Source organism: Epinephelus lanceolatus, chromosome 11 (genome assembly GCF_041903045.1).
Source record: "Epinephelus lanceolatus isolate andai-2023 chromosome 11, ASM4190304v1, whole genome shotgun sequence".
Taxonomy (NCBI): domain Eukaryota; kingdom Metazoa; phylum Chordata; class Actinopteri; order Perciformes; family Serranidae; genus Epinephelus; species Epinephelus lanceolatus.
The window spans coordinates 20,752,861-20,777,210 of NC_135744.1; the positions used below are offsets into that span (position 1 = coordinate 20,752,861).

The 24,350-nt window shown below is 42.9% G+C and overlaps 1 protein-coding gene across 1 annotated transcript in view; it reads right to left on the bottom strand.

The window, feature by feature from the left end:
• kirrel3a (kirre like nephrin family adhesion molecule 3a) overlaps nucleotides 1-24,350 on the bottom strand; it is a 309,684-nt gene that overhangs the window by 123,362 nt on the left and 161,972 nt on the right. The window contains exon 3 of the mRNA XM_033645731.2: nucleotides 14,048-14,197. Within this exon, the coding sequence (XP_033501622.1) occupies nucleotides 14,048-14,197 (150 nt within the window). The remainder of the gene's footprint in view (nucleotides 1-14,047; nucleotides 14,198-24,350) is intronic.

The window sequence follows — 24,350 nt, forward strand, 5'->3', positions numbered from 1 at the left end:
TTCTGTCTACTAGGTGGAGCAGTGATTATGGAAGCTGAGGTGGTTCACTGCTCTTCATTGAACTTTAAAGTTGAACTGAGCTTTTATTTGGAGGAGCAGCAGGTCTCTGTGGGATTTGCAGGAGACGCAGATGGGAGAAATAAACCAGAGCGTTTGTTAAAATGCGACAGCGGGGATTTCATGCTGCAATATATCTGGCCAACATCCGCTCTCTGGTCAACAAGAAGCTGCTGCTCCTCAACAGAACAAACACTTTTGAAGATATGCTGCACACTCCACATAGCTTACTGCATCAGCGGGCCCCTAACCCCTCCTCCAAACAGGCCGCGTAATGGAGCTACTTGGAAAAAAAGGGGCACAATCTGCTTTTACATAAATGAATGAAGGTTGTCACAGTTTTAGGGAAATCATGCAGTCCTCAATAAGAGATTTTTTTTCCATATTCACAGCAGCAGTTTTCCTCATTTATTCTGGTCGCTGCTTACATCCCACCTCAGGCCTCAGCAAGGTGTTTCAACACCTGGCTGACCAAATTACTAACGTGGAGCAAATTCATCCAGACTCCTCGCTCATTGTTCTCGGGGACTTTAACAGAGCAAACCTCAGCAAAGAAGTAGCAAAATTCAAACAGCATATCATTTGCCCCACCAAGGATAAAAACACACTGGACCACTGCTATACAGTGTTAGAGGACGCCTGTGCTCCCTGTGTAGCTGTGAGACTCCCTGATCACTCTCTGGTTCATCTTCTCCCAACTTACAGGCAAAATCTGCTGAGCCTGTGGTAAAGACTGTGAGGAGATGGACCAATGAAGCATAGCAGGATTTACAGGCCTGCTTTGGCTGCACTGATTGGAGTGTTTTGAATCAGCTACTACAGACCTGGATGAATTCTTTAAAGATGTGACATCATATATCGCATATGTGAGGATATGTGTGCCGACTAATACTTTCTGCACACACAGCAACAACAAACACTGCTTTACAGCTAAACTTAGGCAGCTTCAAAGGAGGAAAGAACTCACTGAAACCAGGCCGGGCACAAAAGGTGCAGTTATTATAACCTGGAGCTGAGCATGATCAAAATTGTGGAGATGTCCGTGGACTTCAGCTGGAGCCCCCGAACAATACCCCACGTTACCATACTGACGACACTGTGTCTGCTGTGGGAGCCCTTAGGTTTCTGGGACTCACCATCTCCCAGGACATTGAGTGGATGTCCAACATAGACACCCTCAGGAAAGAGCCCCAGCAGAGGATGTACTTCCTGCATCACCTCAATAAATTCAACCTTCCTCAAGAGCTGCTCTTTTCTCTGCAATTATCTGATCCGTTGTGTGCACATCCATCACTGTCTGGTTTGGATAGGCTACCAAACAGGACAATAACAGAGTACAACAGACAGTCAGTCATCACTGGTGCTAACCTGGCCCCTATGCAGGACTTATACACCTCCAAAGTCAGGAAACGGACAGGAAACATCACTGCAGACCATCACACCCAGGACACAACCTGTTCTAACCTTTCCCCTGTGGTGACCCCTCACAACGCTCAACACCAAAACAACCAGACACAAGAACACTTTCTTTCCACAGGCAGTCATTATGATGAAAACTTAACACCAGTCACATAGAGTCAGGAACAATCCCTGCGCAACAACCCTGGAACACAGAGCATCCCCTTTACCTGTCATATGAATAGGTTTATAGTTTATATAGGCTACACACTGTTCTTTAAATTATGTAAATATCTGTCAAATATAAATCTTAGCATAAAATGCATAAACTGTCAAATCCACCTATCTCATGTAGGTCTGTTACATATAGGTACAACACCATGAATTAGTCCCAGCCCCAACACACAGGAACATCAACATGAAATAGTCCCAGCCCCAACATACAGGCACAACACCATGAAATAGTCCCAGCCCCAACGTACAGGTGCAACACCATGAAATAATCCCCGACCCAACAGACAGGCACAACACCATGAAATAGCCCCAGCCCAAACATACAGAGACACCAACATGAAATAGTCCCAGCCCCAACATACAGGCACAACACCATGAAATAGCCCCAGCCCCAACATACAGAGACACCAACATGAAATAGTCCCAGTCCCAACATACAGGCACAACGCCATGAAATAGTCCCAGTCCCAACATACAGGCGCAACACCATGAAATAGTCCCAGCCCCAACGTACAGGTGCAACACCATGAAATAATCCCCGACCCAACAGACAGGCACAACACCATGAAATAGCCCCAGCCCAAACATACAGAGACACCAACATGAAATAGTCCCAGCCCCAACATACAGGCACAACACCATGAAATAGCCCCAGCCCCAACATACAGAGACACCAACATGAAATAGTCCCAGTCCCAACATACAGGCACAACGCCATGAAATAGTCCCAGTCCCAACATACAGGCGCAACACCATGAAATAGTCCCAGCTCAAACATACAGAGACATCAACATGAAATAGTCCCAACCCCAACATACAGGCGCAACACCATGAAATAGCCCCAGCCCCAACATACAGAGACACCAACATGAAATAGTCCCAGTCCCAACATACAGGCACAACGCCATGAAATAGTCCCAGCCCCAACATACAGGCGCAACACCATGAAATAGTCCCAGCTCAAACATACAGAGACATCAACATGAAATAGTCCCAACCCCAACATACAGGCGCAACACCATGAAATAGTCTCAGTCCCAACATACAGGCGCAACACCATGAAATAGTCCCAGCCCCAACATACAGATACATCAACATGAGTTAGTCCCAGCCCCAACATACAGAGACACCAACATGAAATAGTCCCACCGCAATATACAGATACATCAACATGAAATAGTCCCTGCCCTAACATACAAGTACATCAACATGAAATAGTCCGAGCCCTAACATACAGGTACAACACCATGAAATAGTCCCAGCCCCAACATACAGGCGCAACACCATGAAATAGCCCCAGCCCAAACATACAGAGACATCAACATGAGATAGTCTCAGCCCCAACATACAGATACATCAACATGAGATAGTCCCAGCCCCAACATACAGAGACACCAACATGAAATAGTCCCAGCCCCACTGTACAGGTACAACACCATGAATTCAAATAAACACAAGAAGTTTGTGCTCTAAAAAAAAAAAAAAAAAAAAAAAAGGATCAGCACTCAGTAAATAACCTCCTAAGCCCTACGATAAGCTATTATGGCAAGGCTTAACTATACAGACCAGTGAGCAGTGATAACTAACATGTCTTTGGGGTCATCGGGTGGGAACCTCCTTTCACCGGTGTTTCGTCTAGTTGGTCCCATGACACCTCCGGGAGGCTAGACAGTGATTTCTGGCGTCCCAGAGACACTCCCCTAATGCCAGGTCTCACTGCTCCCCACACTAACCGAACAACCTCCTTTACCTAACCTATACTACCACAGAGGAGGTAGACCCAGGGAAGGAAGCCTTGTTAGGCTATCACACTCCCCCGCCGGGTTAGGCTGTACAGTCTACCTCCCCAAGACGAGCCCTCACAACAATGACACCTCCAGGAGGCTGGACAGTGACCTCAGCCCAAACAGCACTGCCACCTTCAACCAAACCCAGGCTCCGTTTATGCGAGCTCCAGGCAGAAGCAATGCTGATACTACCTTTACTAACACATTCACCATACTCTATTTCACACGCTACATAGCATAATTACAATATAAGCTAAAGTTAAAGGAGATAAATGAACTCACAGGATCAGCAAACACACTCACTTTGCAGCATGGTCTCAAACAAAATGGATTCAAATAGGCCACTCCCACACTTAAATAACCTTCCTCTTCCTGGATTTCCTCCTTACTTACACATGGCTTTCTCAGCCCAAACAGCACTGCCATCTTCAACCAAACCCAGGCTCCATACATGCGAGCTCCAGGCAGAAGCAATGCTGATACTAGCTTTCCTGTCACATTCACCATACTCTATTTCACACACTACATAGCATAACTACAATATAAGCTAAAGTTAAAGGAGCTAACTGGACTTACAGGATCAGCAAGCACACTCACCTTGCCGCATGGCCTCAAACAAAATGGATTCCAATAGGCCACTCCCACACTTAAATACTTCCTCTTCCTGGATTTCTCCTGACAGGAAGTGGATCTCTCCACCTGATCTCAAGGAGTTATGTGCCCTGCTTAGTAGTTCCCCCTGCTGGCCCCCAGCTGACATTATTTCTTCTGTAATAGATAAACTGGCTGCATTTAATTGCTTCATCTGACATTTCCCTCACTGTCTTCCTCAAACTCTGTCCCCGCACTCCGAGTTCCCCCAGGAGTGAGACAGTTGATCTTGCTATGAATCCCCTACACCCCACTTCCACTGGACAAATCCTAGTCTTCCATCCTCGCTGCTCAGCTTCTGCTCCTAAGTCTGCATATCTAAGCTTTTTTCTTTCATAGGCTTCTTCCACTGAGTCTTCCCAAGGAACTGTCAGCTCAATGAAATAAACTATCTGTTGACTCACTGACCACAACACTAAGTCAGGCCTCTGCCTGGTACAGACTATTTCCTGAGGAACAACAAGCTTTCCCCCTAAATCTACTTGCATTTCACAAGCACCTTCTAGGCGGCCACACCCTTGCCTCCTCACTAACTTATCCCTTCTGTATTTCTCTCCCTCATGGACAAACTGAATTACTAAGCTCCTATCCTTAACACCTTCTGAATTCACCTGTCTTCGTTTCCCTTCAATGCCTGCAGCTAAACATTTCAACACCTGATTATGTCGCCATGTATATCAGCCTAACTTTACAGCCTGACAAAATATGCTTTAAAGTTGCGGTACGTGAACACAATGGGCATGATGGGTCCTCATTTACCCACAGTTTTAGGTTCTGGGGGGTTGGTAAGACATCGTATGTAGCCCCTACAAGGAATCTAATACGATTCTCCTCCATACTCCACAGGTCCCTCCAACTAAGCTTCCTCTTCTCTACACTTTCCCAATTCAACCACTGTCCCTGTTTAGCCTGGGCCACTACCTTTGCACCCCTTACTATCTCTTCCTGTCTGCGTATCTGTTCTACAACCAGCTTTCTTTTATCTTTGAGGCCTGCTGTATTCCATACCGGTTTACCTGAGCCAAGCCCCAGGCCTCCCCAGCCAAACTGAACATTACCTACAATCTCTGCAAGCCTAAGAGCTGTCTCTGCCTCCTGAACTGCCGATCTTGGGTTCCACTTCCTCCCCTTGGTTGGATTTGGAACCACACTCCTAACTACCACATCCTTACTCCCAGATAACAAGAGCTCTGTCCTGACCTTGGTACATTTAAATTCCTCTGTTAAACTAGATACTGGCAGCTGAAGTATCCCTTTTCCATACAATGCAACACTACTTAGGCACCTAGGAGCGCCCAACCACTTCCTAATGTAGGAGCTAACCGACCTTTCAATTCTCTCCACAACAGATATTGGAATTTCATAAATTGACAGTGGCCACATTAACCTAGGATATAGCCCAAATTGCAAACACCACAACTTCAACTTTCCTGGAAGTTCTGATTTATCTATTCTATCCAATCCTTCAGCCACATCTTTTCTAAATTTCACCACCTGTTCCTTATCATTCAACTCTACATTGTAGCACCTACCTAAGCTCTTTACTGACTTTTCCCTAATTGTTGGGATGTCCTCATCATCTATGACAAACTTCCTATCACTTAACTTCCCTCTACATATCGAGATGCTTCTAGATTTACTAGGCTTGATTTTCATGCTGGCCCACTTGAGGTTCTTATTTACCTTCTCTAGTAGCCTCTTTGTACATGGCATTGTTGTGGTCACCAGTGTCATGTCATCCATGTAAGCCCTAACTGGTGGAAGATGCAACCCATTCTGCCGTCTCTCCCCACCTACCACCCACTTAGAAGCCCTGATGATTACTTCCATTGCCATAGTAAATGCTAATGGAGAAACTGTACACCCTGCCATGATGCCTATTTCTAGCCTCTGCCAACCTGTTGTGAAACCTGCTGTACTTAGACACAACCTAATATCCTGAAAATATGCTTTCACTAAGTTAACAACTACCTGTGGCACTCTGAAGTAGTCAAACGCACTCCAAATGAGGCTGTGCGGTACTGAACCAAACGTATTTGCAAGATCTAAAAATATTACATGTAGGTCCCTTTTGTTAATCTTCGCTGCCTGAATCTGGTGCCAGATCATGCTAGTATGCTCTAAACACCCTGAAAAACCTGGTATTCCTGCCTTCTGCACCATGGTATCTATTAAGCTATTCCTTTCTAAGTAGCTAGCTAGTCTCTGCGCTGCTACACTAAAGAAAATAGAAATAGTCCCGGCCCCAACATACAGGCGCAACACCATGAAATAGTCCCAGTCCAAACATACAGAGACATCAACATGAAATAGTCCCAACCCCAACATACAGGCACAACACCTGTGAACGGCAGAGACAATAGGTTGGGACTGAGTGGAGATGAAGTACATGGACTTACACATACACACACATGAAGACACATATAACACGCACACCCCCTCCAACTCAACGCTTTCTTGGCCCCCTCCCTCCCTTCGTCGCAATGTAGCATGGGAGGGTGATGCGATGCGCCCAAATGTGGCTGCGTGCGCGCCCCCCAGTGTCTGTGCTGCGACACCTCCCCTCCCCAACACCCTCCCCCCCTCCCATATGTGCAAGTCTTCGAGTTTTGTTGTAATGTCTTATTACGTTGCTTATGTGCTGAGGTGTTTTTTTTTCCTATTCCCACACTGTGCCCCCCTACAGGAGCCTAGTTTGGGAGTTGCTTTTTTTTTTCTCCCTCTTCCTCCCTCTTGTTCTCCTTTTTTCATCTAAGTAAACAGGGCGCTGCTCATGTGGCGACCCACAGTTCTCCCGTTCCTATCCTCCCCTGTTCTGTTATGTGGGGGTGGGAGGGGCGGGTTTTCAATATTTGTAGTATTTTTTTTTTTTTTTTTTTTTGTATGTTTTTAGTTTGTAAAGCGCTTTGGGGTTGCATTTTTGATGTATGAAAGGCGCTATATAAATAAAGTTTGATTGATTGATTGATTGAAATAGTCCCAGTCCCAACATACAGATACATCAACATGAGATAGTCCCAGCCCCAACATACAGGTACAACACCATGAAATAGTCCCCGCCCTGACAGACAGGTACAACACCATGAATTAGTCCCGGCCCCAACATACAGATACATCAACATGAGATAGTCCCAGCCCCAACATACAGGCACAACACCATGAAATAGTCCCAGCCCCAATGTACAGGTGCAACACCACAACATAAAACAGTCCCTGCCCTCAACAAGTACAACACCATGAAATAGTCCCAGCCCCAACAAACAGATACAACACCGTGAAATAGTCCGTACCCTCAACATATTTATATATTAGGGTTGTCAGTGCTTATGCGCTAGTCGCTATGCGATTTAGGTCCGAACATAACATGTTTTGTTTTTTATTTTTATTAACTGCATTAATTGTATGCTGCTATTTTGTCCCTTTGATGCACCCTTAGCCACCACAGCAGCTTCCTGCTGCCACAGCGATGGAAAATAATGACACCACTGCACTTTTGAATGGCTCATTTCATTTTTAAAAGCTCCCAGATGGCTTAGTTGACAAGTCTAAAGTAATATGCACCTTGTGTCAAACAGAATCACCAAAGTCCTTTGAGTTTGAGCTACCACATACAAGCTCAGAATACAGGTGCAGCTAATCAGACTGAAATCAGCAGCAACCGCATCGCCAAAGCCAGCAAAACACTGTTTTGGAGTGTGTGAAACTCCACAGACCTGTGGATGAAACTTAATTAATGAAGTTAACTACAGCGCTTGCTAAAGCACTTCCTAAACCAGACAAAATTGTGGACAACTTGAGTCTAAGGGACGTCCTCAGGTTGGCATGTTGTGATCAGTCATATGCCCTACTGTCACTGTGATTTCAGGAGAGCGATATACTTATTTATTTATTTTAGATAGCTGCTTGGAGCCAGCTGATGCCTGATTTATCAGTTTTGTTTTTTTTGTTTAACCTCAGGTTCCTCAGTTTCCAACTGAACTCAAAGTTAATACAGCTGGGGTATTTTTGTTTGTTACGCTCTTTATTAAAATGTTCTGCACATTTTGTACTTGCACTCCTGCATATTTCTCAGTGTGGAACAGTGTAATCCTTTCTAAAGGAAAAAAAAAACAGAAAAAGAAAACCACTATATTTCACAGAATAAGCACTTTGAAGTTGTCTCCTACCTCTAAGTCATGGTTACAAGATCACACTCTTCACACTAGCAGTGCAGCACTGATTTGAAAGAAATAAATCAAGTCAAGATCATAAAGAACATTTCTTTGCACGTAGCTGATTCCCAAGGCACTCTGATACAACCTGCTTTACCTTCCAAACTATTTTGAAATGCAAACTAATGGAATTTTAAACATGTGATTAAAATATGAATAATTGCAATTTACTATGGAAATTCAGCAATGAATTGCATTAAGAAATTCATTGTTTGAGTTTGGTTCTGGCATTCATGTGGATACCACCTGTCATGTTCCACCCACTCAAACACTGTTGCAGACCAAGTACGCCCTCTCATGGCAACAGTACTCCCCAATGGCAGTGGCCCCCCAGCAGGATAATGCACCATGCCACAGTGCAGACATCGCTCAGGAATGACCCAAGGAACGTGACAGAGACCTCAAAGTGTCAACCTGGCCTCTAAATTCCCCAGATCCCAATCTGAATGAGCATCTGTGGTACGTGCCTCTAAACAACCAACTAGACTAAATGGATCTGCCGCCAACGCACTGGTGCCAGACACCGCTGGACACTCCCAGAGATCCTGTGTTTGTGTGACTGTGACTTGGTCTGCAATGGTGTTTGAGTGGGTGGAGCATGTCAGGTGGTGTATATATATATACACGTACACTAGGGCATTAACGACTTTTATTTTTTTCAGGTCGACTTATCTGTCAATAAAGTTGAAGTCGAGTCGACAAGTCATTTGATGATGTCGTCACATTGACACGGCGGAGGAAAGTGAAGTATCTCCACACATGTGATGTGTGTCTGTCAAGGCCCGAACATACTCGGGTGGAACGTACGCAGAACGGACTCTGCGGAGGTCCACGCGGACTCAAAGCGGACATCCGCAAGCCCTGTGCACGCAAAGCTCAGATTTTACGACCGCACGGACTCCGCTCCGCGCACCAGTGACTGCTCAGCATGTATTTTTCACATTGCAGGGATTTTTCACGGACATTTTTACAGGAAACTACAACGCGGAAGTGCGCTCCCGAATGACTGCGAACATTCCTCGCGGAGTCTGCTCCGCTTAGTACGCCCGAGTATGTTCACTTCAAGGATAAAGTATCAGCGTAAGCCAATCAGAGGCAGTTATTGCATTCCGTACACAAGCATACGCAGAGAGAGAGAGAGGGAAAAAACACATGACTTGTTGACTCCTCCCGGGGGGTGTCGACTTGTGCCACTGACGTCGACACGCCGACACGTCGACAAATCGACTTTTCTGTTAATTCCCTAACGTACACATTAAAACGTATTTTGATTCTAATAATGATATTTGTGTGTGTGTGTGTGTGTGTGTGTGTGTGTGAGAGAGAGAGTGTGTGTGTATCTTTATATACAGACAGGAAAGCTTTCTGAGAATCTAATTAGCTTTAGGGTTCTCCCCAGTGCAGTGGATCAGCTCGGTCTCATGCCTTATTCAATAGGCCGCATTCTCTTGGAGGCCACATAGATTACCCTGCCAGACTAAAACAAGGGTCAATGGTCACAGGTCCGTGCTCATGGGTCATTCTCATCCCAGCGGCGAGTCACCAAGGCTCAGAGCCCATGTTAATTCTCCCTTGCTCTATGTGGAGTTGTGGATATTACTCATTGACTGCAAAAGAGTCAGACTGAAGGGAGGGAGTTCTTTGCCTTTGCTGTCTATGAATATTGAACTGCCTCAGGCAGTAGTACTATTAGAAGTACAGTTTTGGCAGGGCTGGAGCCTATCCCAGCTCACATTGGGCAAGAGGTGGGGTACACCCTGGACAGGTCGCCAGACTATCACAGGGCTGACATGTAGAGACAAACAACCATTCACACTCAAATTCACACCTACCGACAATTTAGAGTCATCAATTAACCTGCATGTCTTTGGACTGTGGGAGGAAGCTGGAGTACCTGGAGAAAACCCACGCTGACACGGGAAGAACATGCAAACTCCACACAGAGGGGCTCCCACACCCGGGATCGAACTAGAAACCCTCTTGCTGTGAGGTGACAGTGCTAACCACCACTGAGTAACAGATACACTTCTCTGTGTACACTACACTACAGTTCAATAGCAGCACAAACTACATCCTACAAAGTGATCATAAAGTTGAATCAACACTTTTCTAACAAAGTTCTAAAACAGGAAAGGAAGAAGTCAGATGACATTATTATTGAAACACTGAACAAAGGTCCAGGTGAACAAAACATTGGAGAAGCATTTCAACATTTAAGGTTGGGTTCTTTTCACAATTACCACCATGGTTACCTGAGTGTAATTACGTTTATTGCTGTCACCATAACAACAAAAGTCCCAAAGCATTAACAAAGAAGTAATTTTAACACAAGCCACGATATTTTTCTTAACAAGTCACGTTTCTTCCTAGAGCCAACCAACCATTGACCTTCAGCACTGTCATATCATAAAAGTTTTATTTTTCCAACTGTGATTTGAGATCAGAAGACACTTCGATGTCGTTCTAAAGGGCAGATACAGATGACATAAACTGATGTTTAATTTGAAGGACTTCTTATTTTGATACTGTCATATTACAAAATTTCAAAAATAGTGTCAAGCAAGTCATTTTAAAAGGAGATACTCAGATATGTTATATTCTGTCAGGGTCATAGACTGTATAAAAACAATGTACATAGTCACCATGACATCACCCACTGGTTTTTGGACTCCTGTTTAGAAGCAATCAGTCTGGCATTTTGGTCATCGCCATCTAAGATTTTTGGATCCAGAAGTGATCATTTGGACAAGAGTGGAGCATCCATATCTGTGAAAAGATGGATGCTTCACACATTTTTTCCCCTGGCATATAAACAGTCTGTTCCTGAGGTATGACATTGCATAATGGCCAGAAAAGTGTTTTTGCTGAACATTATGATGTCAAAATGAAGTTCACCTTTGACCTTTTGGATATAAAATATCACCACTTCATCATTTTATTGCATTGGACAACGGTGTGATGTTTTGCCATAATTAGCCTAAGAATTCTTGAGTAATGGCCAAAAGCATGTTTTGTGAGGTCACGCTGACCTTGACCTTTGACCACCAAAATCTAATCAGTTCATTATTGAGTCAAAGTGATGTTTTTTTGGGGGGTTTGTTTGTTTGTTTTGTCAAGGCATTCATGAGATATCATGTTTACGAGATTGAGATGGATGCAGGGTCACAGTCACCTTGACCTTTGACCACCAAAATCTATTCAGTTCATTATTGGGTCCAGTGGGACGTTTGTGCCAAATTTGGAGAAATTCTCTTAAGGTGTTCATGAGAATGGGACAAAGTGATGAACAAACGGATGGATGGATGGACGGACGGACGTATAGACAACTGAAAAACATAATGCCTTCGGCTATGGCTATTGCTGGCCCGGGGCATAATCTTAAAGGCTTTACCAACTGGTTTATGGACTTCCGTTCTGAGGCCTCATATCTGGATGAGAGGGTGGAGTTGTAGAGGAGTGAGGGGTGGATCTGACCCTTAGACTGTGGTGATGCCTTGAAGACAGACTGTCAGTCAAAGTGGCCATGCCCATAATTTTACAAAACTACGTGGCCATCACCGGCACAGAGGTTTAATAACTGACGTCGCTACTCTGACGTCACCTATGGGTTTATGGACTCCCGTTCTGAGGCCTCATATCTGGATGAGAGGGCGGTGTTGTGGAGGAGCAGGGGGTGGATCTGAATCATAGACTGCACCGACGCCTCGCAGACAGCTTGTTACTCAAAGTGGCCATACTCTTAATTATGAGTAACTTTAAGCCTTAATAAAATGTAAATGGTTGAGTTGTCATGAATGTTGAAATTAACTGTAGAGACCTAAATGTTTTTTGCACCAGACTGTTTATTTCTGCTGTGAAGTTGGGCATTTCAGTATGGGGGTCAGTGGGGATTGACTCACTTTTGGAGCCAGCTTCAAGTGGCCATCAGAGGAATTGCAGCTCTAGGCACTTCTGTGTTAGCTTCACTATCAGCCCCAGAGCATGCAGCTTTATCAGTGGCAGGGGTAAAAGGCCTTTCTTTGACAAAAATACTGTTGCAGTCTGGATCAGTGGTCGTGGGTCATGGGTCCATTCTGAATGGACCTGAAGTGACCTGAAAATGTGTCATGTTCGTACAAAACAATTACTTTTTTTTTTTTTTTTTTTTTTTTTAAGTACACTGAATTTCCAGCACAGAGCTTTTACTTTGAAGTGCCATTTCCCTTTGTAGAATGAATGACTCACACACAGCTACTTCAGAGAGACTTGAAGACATGGCCAAACGCAAGTATGATGCTGAATGTATTAAACTGTGTGGACCTTGACATGAAACCACAACATTAACTACAAATCTTAAATGAAAAAAGGAGGAGAAAAAAAAGCATTTCAGGGAAAGAGCAAACAGAAAGTTAAAACCTCTACTTCACACTGAGCACATCAGTGAACAAAAATCACCTGAAACCCTAAAACACAATTTTATACAGTAAAGTTAAATGTCTCTACATTCAGTGCTGCTGCAGAAACTATTTGCTGCCTGACTTTGATTTCTACCTCATACAACAAAGGACATTTTTGACGTGTCACAGCATGGAGAGCACAGGTATAAATAATAATAAAGGTCTTTGTTTCAAACTCAGTCAAAGCTCCAGAATGTGCCAAAACTGTGCCAACTCTGTTTGCATGACAGCAAATCAAGCATACAAGTCGACAACAGCTGTCTGTGCTCGTTTTCTGTTTGTCTGCAAAACATGATAGTTTGCTCACCGTCAAATGAGCATGTCTCGTCTGTCTGTCACACTATTGACACTGCGCCGCACACAGTGCTACATGGACAACTGAGAAAGGATTGAATAAGCATTTAGGAATGCGAATGTGGCTGGTATGAGGCTCTTCATCAGAGTTTTTGTTGTGTCTAATGTGCATAATTGTTCTTGATTGAATTAAATTGTGGAGCATTTTCCCCCATTACAGATTCAAAAACACAGTCACATTGATTCCACATCTTCTCGGGTATAATACAACACATTTCACTTAATCTATTAAGTGTGTTGCCTCATTGTTGGAACAATGCCAGTAGCTTCATGTGCAGTTTTATTTCCCAAAGCAGGCAGCCGCATTTGACTGGGATTAAATGTCAGGCTAATGTCTGAATGATTTGTCACCTTCTAGTCGGATGGAAAAAAAATCTAAACAAATGGTACCCCTCTTATCTATAATTAATCATTTTAATGGATCCCAATTGCCAAACATCTAAACTCCTCCCCTTGTCTTCCACTACTCTCCCCATTAAGTAACCAGCGTAAGATTAGTGGGTAAAACTGCAACTAATGAGAGAGTTTTGAGACGTGGTGCTTGGATAATGAACTGATACCTTTGGAATATATCATGCTTTAAATAAGGCAGGGCTGAATCGATAATGGTAATCAGTGTAGTCCTTGCTTGCCTGCGGGCTGCTGTTCTTAGATGCAAAGCCTTTTTTTGTGAATCAAAGAACTCGGATCGATTTGGGACCAAATGACAAGCTGATGGAAAACCGATCCACAGGGACTCTGACATTACATGATTAGCCTCTGATTTAAGCACATCTCAACAATTTATCTGCCAGATCTATAATAACATTACTTCTATATTTACCTTCAGCTCTCCGACATGTATCTAATTGTCTTCCAATTCATGGTTTCGTACAAGCCATATGTTTCCATATCAGTGGAGTAAGGAGTGGAGACATACCCAGTACAGTGAGGCGGGCGGGTCGGGATCTGATCGCCGCCTGGATGGCCTGGCACTCAAAGAAAGCGTCATCTTGAATCTCGGTTCTCTGGATCAAGAGGTGATATTCTCCTTTACTGTGGTCTCCAACAATGTCGTATCGTGGGTAACCTGCAACACAATGGAAGCACAATGTTTGTGTCATCTATTCTTCATCCATCACATTCCCACATGCACAGGGATCCACACACAAGTCACTGATTATCACATCTGTTTCTGTCAGGGTCTTTTCATACAGTGCTATTAATGCACTGGCTTTTACTAGTGCAGCTAAATGTAACAGAGAATGAAGCTTTTCATTTTTTGATTTAGGAGGATGTGTGTGTCAAGAGGACAACTATTTCAGTGGGTTTATTGTACCGTGCATCTTACAGTGCGTAGCTTTTGTTATTGATTGCTGTGTTTTATGTGTTGGCACGTCAGTAGCTCAGTCTGCGGGGACTTGATTTGGGAACTGGAGGGTCATTGGTTCAAGTCCCTGGCAAGACCGAACCCCCAGCTGCTCGGGGCGCCATCCTGTGAAGCAGCCCCATCGCTCTGACATCCTGTTTGTGTATTTGGGCCTGTGTGAATACATTTTATCAAAAGGAAAATTCCTTTTTCTTCTCATCATTGTTTGTACTGAATGCATTGTGTTATGTTGTATTGTTTTAACAGATAATTTTAATCAGATCAGAGGGCTATGTTTTGGTTTTCTTGCATGTATCATTGCCAATTAACCAACTGCAGAATGTCCAACAACACTAAAGTTAAATTCCCACTGATTGTCACACACCTGAGTTGTGAAATTTGTTCTCCGCATTTGACCCATCCCCTGAGGGAGCGGTGAGCAGCAGCGGTGCCGCGCTCGGGAATCATGTGGTGATCTAACTCCCCAATTCCAACCGCTGATGCTGAGTGCCAAGCAGGGAGGCAATGGGTCCCATTTTTATAGTCTTTGGTATGACCTGGCCGGGGATTGAACCCACCACCCAGTCTCAGGGCGGACACTCTACCGCTAGGCCAATGAGCTGGTTCTTTCATCCGAAATTGTTGCACGTCTGAAAAATAAATACAACTTCTTGATGTGCCAATCATGTTTGCACACTGAGTCCAAAACTTTTGAACCATTAAAATTTACAGAACAGGTTTGATTTTCTGCATTTTTCGCAACCGTCAGAGCCTTTAGAGACGTTTGACCAAGAATCAGAGAAGAAATGTGGCATTGGGACACAGCAGCGACAAGACAGAGGAAAGGGCGCACAGAATCATTTCATAACTCAGACAGTAATATTCAGGTGGATGATGATGAAGAGGAGGAGGATGTGGACCGCACACAGAATGTGGAGGACAGCGAAGGATGACAGCTCCGCCCCTTCATGCATCTACAGTGCCAAATGAAAGACAGGCAGGGAGTGATGACAGCCAGATAGGTAACTCCAGTGGAGAGAGGCAAAGGAGGAAATGTGTCTTTTCATTTTTTGTCACGTATGGAGAATTTTCACAACGAATAGAACAATAAAACGCATCGGAATCAGTGTGTAAGGAGTCTGTGCGTAGCTTTGGTTTTTTTTTTTCGGATGACAGATTAAATAAATCCAAAAAAAAAAAAAAAAAACGGACTCAGTGTGCAAAGGCCTTAACAAGCTGCACACTCTTGGGAACAAAGAGATGAACCCCTGTCAAGACCTGCCATGATGCTGACAGACAAGCCTGCCTTATGTAGGGTGTCAGTCTACTCCTGATGCCAGGTAAGTAAAGAAAGTGTGAATTTCCTAGCTTTCAGTACAAAATTCCCTCTCACCCATCACCCCTCCCCACGGGTTTGTCAGTGGACGGACGTCAGCACAATCAGGATCAGGAGTGCCTCCTAGCCAGGACATTAAACTCTTTTCATTTACAGGAACTGGTGTACAGACTGGTTGAATTGACTGTCTTACAAAGTGCTTGGCAGAGGTTTTATCACCAAGGTTGCAGTATTCTAAACTTAAAAAAAACAACATAAATTTACACATTTTTAATGAACATTGTGAATAACTCCGACAACTCTCAGAGATAACTTTGAAACTATGGCATGAAGCTCAGCGAAAAATCAATCACAGAGATTGTCTTCATGCCTACTCACTTTATGTTCTCTGTTTGTCTGTCTATCTGTCCCTTTTCCTGTTTCCAATCAGCTGACTGAGGGCATTGCCTCTTTCACACCTGCCCTGTTTGGTTCGATTCAATCAAACTCAAGTTCGTTTGCCCCTTAACTGTGACTCGTTTGGGCAGATGTGAACACAGCAATCGCACTCAGGTGTGCACCAAAACAACCGGGCCGAGACCTTCTTGGAGAGATGATCTTGGTCCGGTTACTGCCTTAATATGCACATTCAGCACATCCAATGCATCAAAACATTGTTTTGTAGTTGGAGCCGCGCCTCGTTTTCAAACTGTTTGGTTTGCTTAAAGTGAATATGCAAGAAATATAGTACACAATGACCCATGTAGTTGTCCCTCCATTGTGACATTAGAAAATGTCACATTTATCTTGCATGTGCACTCTTCTACAGTGTTTTCTTTACTTCCGGGATTTTTCCCGCATTTAAATTCCGACCGATCAAGAGCAGCTTTCTTGTGCAGGCATTTGATCTGGTCCACTTGTAAATGCTGCCATGAGAACACGAACCAACTCTAGGCAATTACGCAACTTTGTTACAAAATTTGTCCCTGATGTGGACCAAAGCAAGACAACTCTAGGTCTGAACGCACCCTCTGTGCCCCCTCACAACCTCTGCGAGCCAATCAACCTGTTATGGTCACATTTTAAACCTGTTCCTTTCTCTGCTGCTGTCAGCTATAGTTTCACTGTCAGATCGATGTGATCCTCCTCCCCTGTTCACCTCCAGTCTCTATCACAACCGCCCATGGGTCCCTCCACTGAGTTCATCAGAAGTCCAGCTCCACAACACATCCATCTAGATCTTTAGCTCTTCATCCCCTCACCACCACCACAGTGTCTAGAGTGCATCGGGGGACACTCCTGTGCAGCTCACAGAATCACTACCCTCTCAATATAATGACGTCACAATGGAATCTTGTCACTAAAAACTTTTCAGTTTTATTCAACTTTTCTATTGTTCTCAATGTAAAATAAACTAATTTAACTTTAAGCCTCTTTTTAATTAAATAAATCTCTTCTGGTTGAAATACACACTGTGTATTGGGTCACATTTGCATTGGTGGTGTTCTCTTGTTTGGTAGGAAAAACACTAAAATAATTAAATTTGCCTCAGTGCATTACTTGAAATCACAGTGAAGTAAACCATATTACATTCTGCTGATGCAACCTAATGCAGAACAAGTCTCACTTTCTACTTTATAACAGGCAGTTACAGCCAAACACCTAAATCTGACTGGTCAGATGTGTCCAAATCATGCTGAACTCATCCAGACTGTTGGTAACCGTCCTGAAATCATCCCGGTCAGTGCAATCCATGCACTTACAAAGATCTTCCACAGTTTCACTGTTGCACTTCTTTGATATCCTCACAACACATTCGTATGTGGGTTCACCTGGACCATGATGTGATAAGAGTGTCCGTGTGTAGAAGGGGAACAGAGTATTTTCCTCTGTGGTCGGACATTTAATAAATTAATTTTTCGGCACGTGTTGGCATCCATCATAGAAAAGCCATAATGCCCTTGAGGACATGTTTTCGTTGGGATTGACTTTCACTGCTGTAATTTGTACCCTGATGAAATCAGATGCCAAATAGCACCCAGAGGCCCAAATGGCAATTGTAGTGTAACATGTGATTAATTGCATTTTGCATAAAAGGAAATTATTGCATGATTTGTAGAAAATTTACAAAATAACTCCATATCAGTGTTTTGGAAGAAACAGAAAGAGTATTGAGGTATGTATAATACCAGGACATGCAATAGTTACGAACAGTTTATTTTGATTAAAGAAATAAGAATCCTATCATTGTGTCAAATACTAGAGACTAGGCCTGTCTGTCTGTCTTCCTCCCATCTCACATATAGGTAGACTATTTTCCCTTCAGGAAGATCCTAACACACTCGGACAAAGAATGTCTTTGAACATTGGATATTCCTTCATCCATTCTCCAAAGTCCAGTCAATGGATGGAGGGTGAGGGCGGTTGGAGAGGAATGAAAGAAGAGGCAAGAATGAGGGAAGGAGGGGGAGAGGGAATGAGTATGCCTGCAGGTCAGCTCAAGCTGGAGATGGTGGAGGGAAGGAGGAGAGAGGAGGGAGGAGGAGGGAGGAGGAGGGAGGAGGGGGTCCATTAAAGCCAAATGGGCAAAGTAAATAACATTAATGCTTATTGATCCATCTAAAATACAGCTATTTATTCTACTGACCAACAATCAATGACTAGAGCCCTTTGGAAGTCCCTCACTAGCATCAGTCCACAGCAATAACGCACGATTTATGAAAAATGCCATCTCATTACATTGGAATACAGGAGTAATATGTTTCTATGACTAATTCTAAACTATGTACACACTCAATCACGGGCAAATTTACGGTAAATCTAAACTTGCTTCATTATGGCTGAATATTAGTTGATTATATAAGCAGCAGATTTGATATTCAAACTAATCCCTGCTGTGCTCCAAGTAAGTTTGGAGCACTGTGACCTGAACTTCAGATGGTTTACTGCTTCAGTAAGATTGGTGTTTACTCATTTTGTGTGCGTCATTAACCAGGTGAGAACAATCATGCGAACATAGGCAAGACCAAATACCTGCAGGGACCGTGTTTACTTGTACACAAGAAAGCCCAGTACTGGGAGAAATCAGGTTAAGGTGAAACAATACATGCTATGGTTATATAAGACCCATTTATACATCTGCATTTTCCGTCTCCTATCATGCATTTGAACCAGATGTATGGCATAGCGACATATGATGCTGTCACCAGACATGGTTCTTTCTTTCTTTCGTTCTTTGTTGAGTCATTGGATTGATGGAACAATGAAACAACTGGCTCTATAGTGAGAACGTGTGACCTATTAAATACCTAAAGTATACATCATCTCAGGCTGTAGAGCACAAAGTAATCAGAATATTTTTTGCTTTGGGGATGTTTACTATATGAGGGCTTGTTAGAGGCAATTAGATGCTGCACTGCTACGAATTATAACATTACATTGGTTTTTCACTCAAGCATAGACAAGACAGATCCAAAATAACTCCGACGCAGAACAGGAATCACAATTTCCCTCCATCAAAGCAGTCCAACTGTGGCGTTTTAGTGGAAGTGTTGTGTTTGGGGAATTCAGACACTGCTGACTAAAAACAATATGCTTATGGGGGTGTTGAACCATGCCCCGCATATCAAGCTGAAGGGCCGATAATTGAAATGCATAGGAAATGTGGGCAAGGTGGTAGGCCGAGTTGAGCTGTCAGTGGTATTCTAGCCTACCAGAAAGTGACAGAAATTGAACACACGGATTCTGCCTCAAAAGCATTTTGTATTCAAAGAACACTAAGTTTACTGGAGGACATTATGTTACAGTTTGCATTTATGAATGTGATCAAGTTTGTGTTGTTAACTTGCTAATGGTGTGTTAATGATGTAAAATATTCTAGGACAAATGATTTGTTTTTCTCTTTTGTCACAACTGAGCATCTGTTAAGTCTAAACCATCATAAATCAATCATGTAATGGAAATTATTAATATAATCAAAAGGTTATCAACAATATAAAAGAAATCAAGTAATTATGTTAAATCTATTTAAAACTTATGTGATGGAAATTTTAAGCCTCTGTACTATGTGCCGCTGAGCATAAAGAATGTGAAGTAATCTTGCATTTTATGTCTTGTCAGGATACGATGCTAGTTAAAGATCCCTGACCTCAGCAGTTGTCTGACATTTCCTGTGTTGTGGCTGACTCTTTGCAGTTTGAGTCCACCTACAGATGCTGAATTAAAACTTACAGAAAGACAAGTTTCTGACTCTATGTGTTTTGTCTAACAGGCGCTTTACGTTGAGAGCTATAGAAATCTGATTCTCATTCCCAGGGCATCAAAAACCGATGCTTTGTCACACCCCTCTGCGACCAAAGCAGTCTGTCAAAGGCAACCTTTGGCTTCTTCATGAGATACACTAGGTCCTCAGCTAACTCTAATGTAAACCCATCTGTGGCATTACTTGAGGCCGAAAGCAACTGACATGGAATGAAGATTGAGGAAGTCTGCACAGGGCTGGAGGGAGAGGAGGTGGTTGGGTCAAATAAAACTAGACCTTCATCGAGAAGACCGCAGTTCCTGTGCTGAGTGAAACCAAAAGTCAGTGTTGTTGTAAGACAAGACAACCCAGAAAAAAAGTATTCCCTTAGACTAGTGAAAATAAAACGCCCAAAACATACATTTAGGTGTTTATTTTAGTTCAGATTTCTGTCTTGGAAATTTATGCAAAAACCACATATTAAATTGGATGATGCCTCATTTGCATATTTGAACTACCTCAGTAGCACTTACATACACACAGCTTACCAGTTTTATCCAATTTATATTCTCAAAGTTTTTGCAAAAGGGTATGTTCATATATCATTCATAGCTTGATTTATAGATTCCAAAAACATGGCAAAAATGGATTTTTTTCTCATGGCTGTTGACAGAATTTTCTGATTTATGGAGTGGTTAAAAAATATATCTAAAAGTCCATCTGTAAAAACCCTTAATGTGATGTTCAGATTTTTGTTCTGGAAATGTATGCAAATCAGCACATATCTCATAAGGTAGTGCATCACTGCATGTTTAAACATTACATTTCTGAAATTTGTAATATGAAAAATAATATTTTTCCTGTAAGTTATCAGTTAGGAAGTTTCATGGTGTTATCTTTTAGTTAAAAATATTACCCCATTCACCTGGGGTGTTTCCCCTTAATGTAACACTACTCAATAAACGTACAGTAGTCAACCACTGTCACTCATGTTGTGTATATTATGTCAGTGGTTCCCAACTGGTGGGTCGCGGTCCAAAAATGGTTTGGGGTCATATTCTGAATGGGCCACAAGTGACTCCCAAATGTGTCAAGTTTGTAAAAAAACACACCTCCTGTTTCCTCCTGTAGAGTGAGCGACTAACGGACAACTACTTGACAGAGGCAGCAAACTAGCTTGACAACATGAACAAACACAAGTATGATGCTGAATATATTAAACTGTGTGGACCTTGAACTAACAACCACAGAGAAATCTGGACCCAGTTGGGAACCACTGTGTTATTGTACGTCAAATTACATTTTGTAACAAACAGGGGCAGACTGGGACACAAATTCAGCCCGGGACATTCAGGTGCACCGGCCCACACGCTGGCTTATGCATTGTCTGTCATCATCTGGACCAACAGTGCTGGACCCTGCAGCAGTCTCTCTGTCCTCGGAATCAACTGCATAAGAAAATCAGCGGTCATTGTTTAATTCCAGACTATAAAATAAATGCAATAATGAATTGGCAACAAATGGCTATGTGCTTATTATTTAACTTAAAATAAGAGCATATGACTCTATCCTAATGTATCTAATTTTATGCACAATATAATTGTCTGCCCTGTCCTGCCCTGCCCAATTTATATATCGATGGCTCACAGCCATGAACTAAGGAGGTACAAATTGGGCAACAGGCCCTATAGTAAACTTTAAGTCAGCTTATTACTACAACAAAAAAATCCCACTTAATACTACTAAAAAAGGTTTTCTTCTGGTTAAAGGCGCTGTATGTAAGAATGTGGCCAAAACGGTTACTGCACTCAAATTCAAAATACTGCCGCGAGTCCCCCCCCCCCCCCCACAGATTCGAGGTTGCTGGACAGCAGCACGCTGGAGACTGATTTGTTTGCCCACGGGCAGCGTCGCCGCATCCCTGATCTTTGGTTTTCCAGCGGACTGTTCGAGCAAGTCCGGCTTCTCTGCTTCTATGTACCGGGACACTGCTAATGCTACTTGCCGTGCTGCTGTAGCTCAGTTGTAACTGTAACTGATGCTGAGACTCTACTGACTGCGTGACTGGTAGACGGCGGTGGGTGGCGCAACAGGCCAAAACACAAATTCAAAACATAAACACGATTTGCAGACTGCAAAAAATTTTTTTAGATGCGAATATTCTGGCTGTACTATTGTTGTCGGTGAGATCAGTATGTTATAAGAACATTATTCCTTAGTCTCTGTGACATATTAGGATGATTTTACGACTATTTGCTTTATATTTCTTACATATAGCTCCTTTAAAATGTAATGCACAGTAGGCTATGCCTTCACATTGCACCTGTCATATTTCTGGTCTCCTCCTCCTCCTCATCACAACTGGGGTTAGTCTGTCCCTCATCTTCACTGTCCTTGGGACTGGGAGCACCACGTAATGTTCCACAGGAAAAAAGCAAGCACATATTTTCTTTTAGTACAGGTTTAAATTATAATGACTTACAATACCTAGTAGGCTAGTTGGCCTTTTGAACCGGACACCTAGAAGAAATACGCAGTTTGCCAAAGGCAGCCTTGCACATTACACACTCACGAACGTTAGCTAACGTTAATACACCTGCTATAATAGCACTGTCGCCTCCAACTCCATCTTCGTCGTTAGCAACACCAGCAGCCTCAGCCCGTCAACCAGCACCGCGGCCAAACAGGTGGGTTATTTTGGAACACTTAGCTGCTTCTTCTAAGTTTTTTTATTTGAGTTTTTTCCGTGCCACGCTTTCTTTTTTTATAGGCTTTATCCATGTTTTCTGTCTAATGCTCAAACTAGCCTGGTCTGCCATGAGTAATGACTGATGACTGTGGCTGAGCCAATCAGATTTCAAGAAAAACGAGGGCCTCTTTGGTATTGGAGGAGGACGCTCTTATCTCCTCCTTCAAGCATCAAAACACAAGATTGACACCTACGTTCCCTCTGAACATCTCACAGCAAACAAACAACATGGGAGGGACGCTCATTGCAGTACTGACAGCTGGCCCACACCGGCCCACTTGGTGCCTGGCCCATTGGGATTCGTCGCCGTCGCCATTGGTAACAAACATACTTATTTCAAGCCAAAATAAAACAAGTAGTTGAACAAGGTAATTGAGCAAAGATTGCATGCTAACTTTCGATCTGGGGTAGGGGTACCATCTACAATCCTGGCAATGTCGTTCACATAATGTGTTTGTCGCTGAGTGATCATCACAGTCAGTACATGCAAGAGCATTAATGAGTATGGTGAACTGGATTAAAGTAAAAGAAATTAAAAGGCATAAACCATTCAGGGCACAGTACAAAAAGAAAAAAAGAAGCCTAAATTGGCAAATTTGCACACAGCACACTCTATTGTTTGTTATTTATCATTACTGTTTGTTAGCTAAATTTCTTATTTGTGTAATTTTCTAATTAGTTGATGTTCTTGACTTTATTAAATAAAATTACTATAAAAGATGACAACGTGGGAATTCAATTTAAGCCCAATATCACAAATCACAATTTGCCTCTGAGGGCTTTACACCATTAAAGCTTGTGAATGTTTTAGCTTAAGTCAAGTCAGGTCAGTTTTATTTATGTTAGCCCAGTATCACAAATTTGCCTCAGGGAGCTTTACAATCTGTACAGTTTATGACACTCTCTGTCCTTTCAACCCGCGCCTCGGATGAGGAAAAACCCCTCCCAAAAAACCTTGACTGTTAATTGAATAATTTGCAGTGATTTGTAATTACGACGCTCTGCGTGGAGGGCAGGTTTGCTAATAAGGCCCAGTATGAATAGATTCAGGCATCTCCTCCATGACTCATTATCATTAGCAGGAAACTGGATGGGTGCAAAGAGCTTATGGTAAAAAAAAATTCCAGAAGGGGGGTCAGAAGAAAACTTTCACAATGAAAAGCAGACAGTTTTGGGAGAATAGAATTATCAAGCACATCTCTCTGTTCAAAGCCCATTTGCAGCTCAGTGGCATTACATTTCAATCCCCACTCCCTCATTAAATCCAGCCTTTAATTTGAATTACTGCAATATCCTACTTCAGTACCCATGCTTTCATTACTTTCAATAGTGTTTAGTTTTGCAAGTGCTATTCTACTTTGGTGCTAATATCTTTTTCGACCCGCCAGGCTCATATATTCTTTATCTTTCTGCTCTTTCAATAGTTATAATAACCTGTTTAAACAACAGCGGTGTCAGCAGAAGAGCTCTCATCTGTTGTCCAGGCAAAAAGGCCAATTACACTGTCACCTCCGAATAAACACTCTCAGTTCGAGAGGAAGAAGGAGAGAGAGAGGCTTTCCAGTTCTCT